Genomic DNA, 5,338 nt, shown 5'->3' with positions numbered 1-5,338 from the left:
GATGCTGTCTGACCTGTTGATTTAATCCAGCTTTTTATGTCTATTGTTTCAAGTGCTGAGTGTAGATATTGAGAAGTATTGTTACAATTCTGGTGAGGCCACACCTTGCATGCTTTGCATAGTTTTAATCCCCTTATTTAAGAAAGGATATACTAGCTTTGGAAATGGTTCAAAAAATCACTAGGCTAGTTCTTGAGAATGAGAAGGTTATGCTTTCACCAGCTAAATAAATCAGATTTATCTTCTTTGGAGTCCAGAAGAACTGAGATGATTTCAATCAAACCTATTATGCCCCTGTCCCACTTAGAAAACCTGAACAGAAACCTCTGTAGACTTTGCGCCCCACCCAAGGTTTCCGTGCGGTTCCCGGAGGTTGCAGGTGGTTGCCGGAGGTTGCAGGTAGTGGAAGCAGGTAGGGAGACGAACAAAAACCTCCGGGAACCGCACGGAAACCTTGGGTGGGGCGCAAAGTCTACAGAGGTTTCCGTTCAGGTTTCCTAAGTGGGACAGGGGCATAAAATCCCAAGGGGCCATGAGAGTGCGGACGTCAAGATGTTTCACTAGTGGGAGAGTCACAAACGACACAACATCATTACACGATTAGGGAGAAGTCATTTAAAATTGGGGATATTTAAATATGTTTAAGTTATTATGGTATTAACTGCTGCATTTTTAGCTGAAGGAGTTTACACAAGCTAAACTATAGAGGCTGGGCCAATGGAGAACCCCATGTACATCTTGACAAATTTAGCTCTTAGGGCTAAAGGAATCAAGGGATATGGGGTAAAAGCAGGAATGGGTTATTGATTTTAGAGCAAGGGGTCCCAACCTTGGGTAAATTTCACCTACCCATGGGGTAAATTTGTTGATTCTGGATTTGTACATATTTTTTCTCATTGACTGACTGTGTTTGGTTCTGGTATCTGTTCATCCTTAGTTGTTCATAAGTGAAATAATATAGTTATGTGCTATTAAAGTTGCCAGGGTAAACGGGATGAAAAAGGTTGGGATCCCCTGTTTTAGATGATCAGCCATGACATTGAATGGCGGTGCTGGCTCGACGGGCTGAATGGCCTACTCCTGCACCTATTTTTTTGTTTCTATGTTTCTATTCAAACTTCTCATTGAGCTCCCTCCTTCTTCTTGGATCTACTGAAATATGTTTAAATATTTGAACAATCATGGAACTATGGGCTTTGGCAAATTGCCACCAAAGAGGAAATGAGGCTTGAGGCAGATCAGCCATGGAAGGGCAAGGCAAGTCTGAGGGGCTGAGTGCCTGCACTGTGCTGCTATTCTCATATGTTCTGATGTTCTTATCTGGAAATCACAAGACAAGATTAATTGTCCCAATGAAAACATATTGAATGCCTGAGAGATGTTGTTACAAGGTGAAATGAATACTTAAAGGATTAGATTAGATAGTTTCATGAAAATATTGATGAATGAATTATTGCTAAGTTATGTTTGTTTTTTTAAAGAATGTTGTGCCTGATTAATGTTGTGAGCATGCCCAGTATTTTGAGTGTAGTAATGAAGAAAGCATCTATTGTTCTACCACATGCCTCAGTGAGTGAGTTTGCCTAATCCCACGTGCCAAAGGTTTACTGGACACCTTATCTGGGTGTAGTTTCATTTCTGCTTGTGGCATGTGACGGTGTGATCATTGGATTTTAAACTAATACATTCCAACTGTGAGTATACTACAAAACATGTTTTAGTGTCTATGAAGTATTTTATGATTCTCTGAGATTCTGAACCATACGACATGAATTCAATTCCTTTTTCTGGATGTTGAATATTTACAGAAGCAAACTGTGCTGTGTGTTGAACAAATGTATAAGTGATTGATGTGCAATCAAGTCTCAAACAACAGAAATATATTTTAAAACTTTGGTTTAATGCTCTTTTGAACTGGATTAACATTTTAAACAGAAAATGCAACAACAAAACGATCTTTTTTTACAAATGTAGAAAAAGTAGTCGTGTGGAACTAATTGAACAGTACATTTATGTTCAGGCTGAGATAGCCCAGATAGCCCAAATAAACATTTTTGTGAACTGTTTCTAACAGTTGCACATTTATGTAAACAATCTATATGAAGATGAGAATAGTATGTAGCAATATGCCATACAATTTTAAATTAGTTCAAAAAAACTATACAAGTTGTTATCCCTATAAATCATTCAGCATTTTCATTGTAGAACATTTTTCAATACTGATAAAAATGTATAAATAGAAAACAATTACATGAATATTAAATAATTACAGGAAAATGAATCATAATACAGATAATCAAACAATAAATATACACATTAGGTTCTGAAACCTTGTCCACTCTCCCATTCTCTGGTGAGGAAGCAGTTAAGAGTTAATGTAAAAAGGTTTGTTTTACAAATGCTGAAGAGATTTCTACCAATTATGCCAAATCCCTCCATGTTTCAGGTTGTTTGACAGAATAAGCATTAACAGTTTAAGATCAGTAACCACAGGAATGCAGTAATCGGGGTGGGTAACACAGGCAACTTCATCAAAGAATGAGGATCACAGATCCCGACCTCTGATTATTTTACATTCAGTCTTTAAACCACTGTCAATTATTTATATCATTAATGCACACAAAATAAGTTAATTAAAACTCAATTAAACAAAATACTTTAAAAAATCCAACAAAAATCTTTGTAACAAAACAATGCAGCAGATATAATACCATAATAATTTAAATTAGTTGCAATTTCATTGACTGAAGGAGTTTACAATGAGCTCAACTACAGAGGCTGAGCCAATGGAGATTCCCACGTACATCTTCACCTTCAAACTTCTCATTGAGCTTTCTCCTTCTTCTTGCGCCTATAGAAATGTCAACAATGAATAAACATTACACTGTGTAATTTCAGAAGACAATTTACATTGCTACTAAACTAAATTATTACTTGTTCTTACCGATATAATGCTAAATATTTTCACAGGCTAAATATTACTGGGACACAATATTATTATTTTCAGAGTATGGAATCATTGGAATAGTTCAAATTACTTAAGGAAGGATCTCTCTGTAGTCTGAATGTTTTTAATTTACCCGATTATAACAAATGAATGACATACATGCGCTGTTCTAGCTGAAGATACCTGAGAGGATTTTACAGTGGGGATTGTAGTAGGATTTCCCTGCATAGTTACATGGGGCAGTCGGACAGAATGATTTAAAGTTGGGTGACAATTCATGCTGCCTCTGCATCTTAATTAATCTACCTCCTCCATTATCCACTCAGCATGTTGCAGCAATGGCAAGTGGGATATTGGGCGAGCTCATGACCAGTTTCCTCCTCTCCAACCCTCTTACAGCCAATCTTTATTCCCATCTGTGGGCAGTATTAGTTTGCCTGAAGTAATGCTGATAATGTCCCTGGATATTGGTGGGAGAGGCCTTGGTGAGACCTCCTTTTCCCAGCCAAGTGAATCTTAGTCAGGCCATCAACTAAACCAAATGGTTTCAGCGCCTTTGTCCCAAAATGTTGGGCTTTTGGATCAAAGTTTAAGTTAAGGTTCAACAGTGGAGAAAGTGCTCCAGAATTCTGGGTCATTTTTCCTCAACATAAAATCTTGTTTGCTGAGCAGCTTGATGTAGAGAGTTTCAGAGGAGAAGGGGAAGAAATGGAAATGTCTAATAATGCAGCAAATTCACATTAGTACAAGGCTGTAATCTTGCTTTTAACTGACATCTTGTAGAAATCATGAGAGGAAGATCAGTTAAAATGAGGCATAAAAGTTGGCCATATATTTTCTCGCTTGTTTCCAGCTACATATTCAGATAAAACGGTGGCTAATTGACTCAGTACTTTGGTGAAGCAGCTTTGTTGCTCCATCACTGAGATCATGGTAGCTCAGGTTAAACAAGTGAAACTTACTCATTGATCATCCTGTTAATCACTCTCTGCACCCAGATTGCTTTAGGTTCCAGACAGATCATGTTGCCATTTTTAAGGGTGGCACTGTGAAGAAAAACGATTAAAAACAATTAGCTAAAACGACCCTATTATCATTGAAATTAGTATTAAAATAAAGAGAGGGCCATTTCATACAACAACTTACATGATGTTTACTGTCTCGCAGTGGGGGCCTGGTGGAATAATATCGATATTCTCCATGAACTTTGGATGGATGAATATTGAGGATGTTCTGATACACCGACATCGCAGGTTCATCCCCGAGCTTCCCATCGATGCTGCTGTAGGCGGGATGGACAACAGAATGTGAGACTTTCCTGGAATCATCCGTTATGCAAACTTCAAAACAACTACTAAGATCTCATGTTTGCTCACTATTTGTCATCTGTAATCAGGTATTTCAGAAAGAAATATATTCTGTTTGAAAGCAGATCTGGCTCATGCTGTGTCAGAGTTGCAGAGGGCTACATAAAGTGTTTCTTGCACAAATTGAGAACATCTTTGATTTAATTCTGATTTTCCAATTTATTTTAATTATTCATTCTCCCTGCAAACATACCTTTTGTGATTTATTAGAAATGTTTTAACATTTTTCCGTTGATGGAACAGAAGCCATTCAATTGAAGCTTTGATATAGAGTTCAGCGTTGTGACTGGGTTAGTTAGTGAAAGCACATTCCTTGTCTTAGTGTGCGTTCACCTGGGCAATATTTCCCTGGCGATCCTTTACTATGTGTTAAGGAGACATTCACACAATTCACATCACTGGCCTTTACTTTCTTATTTGGATTATTGTAATTCGCTACATTTAGTACTATGTTCTTTAAAAAAAAGTGGATTCTAGAAGTAACAATATACATTGGATGGTTTAATAATTCCTTACCTTGTATGGAAGTTGCAGACAACATGAAGAGGGCAAGGATGGAGAACATAACTCTGCTGTTCATTGTGCTGTGTTGTATGTTGTTCTTTAACTTTGTGCTGCTGCTGCTGCTGCTGCTGTCTCTGGCTGATCCTTGGACTTCAACTGCTGTATTTATTTGGCAAATGTTATGAATCAGCAGCTGACGTCATTGCCTGGAGTTTCCCAGGAAGCTGAGGTTATTGTACAATGTAACAATAGACAGAGTGACACAAAAACAATGGCAGGAAATAATCCATCTGGGCTCTAAACCTCATACAGGTATTCTGTTATTGCACTTTGATATTTTTTGCACAGCTTCAGAGTGCATTACAATCTTGCACCATTCTGCTGATTCCCACTCGTCATTATTGTTATATTAACTATAAGTTTACTCTTTACTCTGTGAGCTTCACGTGAATAAGGAATTCCATAGCGTCTGAACAACAAACTAATCTGAATCTGAATCTGAAAATCATGAAAATAAGAC

At 37.6% G+C, this 5,338-nt stretch overlaps 1 protein-coding gene across 1 annotated transcript; it reads right to left on the bottom strand.

The window, feature by feature from the left end:
• Window positions 1-2,125: 2,125 nt before the first annotated feature.
• On the bottom strand, window positions 2,126-4,982 carry LOC116970811 (interleukin-8-like). The gene is made up of 4 exons (XM_033017364.1): window positions 4,831-4,982; window positions 4,094-4,229; window positions 3,910-3,993; window positions 2,126-2,851 (listed from the first exon to the last, which is right to left on the bottom strand). Exons 1-4 carry the CDS (start codon window positions 4,892-4,894, stop codon window positions 2,824-2,826), a joined length of 312 nt encoding a protein of 103 aa, XP_032873255.1. The 5' UTR covers window positions 4,895-4,982; the 3' UTR covers window positions 2,126-2,823.
• Window positions 4,983-5,338: the final 356 nt, after the last annotated feature.

The sequence above is a fragment of the Amblyraja radiata genome, chromosome 1 (assembly GCF_010909765.2).
Source record: "Amblyraja radiata isolate CabotCenter1 chromosome 1, sAmbRad1.1.pri, whole genome shotgun sequence".
Lineage (NCBI taxonomy): Eukaryota > Metazoa > Chordata > Chondrichthyes > Rajiformes > Rajidae > Amblyraja > Amblyraja radiata.
Note: the sequence above shows the minus strand (reverse complement) of the source record. Positions and strands in the feature narration are given on the sequence as shown.

Coding starts and splice junctions, on each gene's coding strand:
- LOC116970811 (XM_033017364.1), bottom strand. CDS start 4,894: ATGAACAGCAGAGTTATGTTCTCCATCCTTGCCCTCTTCATGTTGTCT. Junction 4,230..4,830: donor GTCTGCAACTTCCATACAAG/GTAAGGAATTAT, acceptor TCCCGCCTACAG/CAGCATCGATGGGAAGCTCG. Junction 3,994..4,093: donor TGCGAGACAGTAAACATCAT/GTAAGTTGTTGT, acceptor TTTTCTTCACAG/TGCCACCCTTAAAAATGGCA.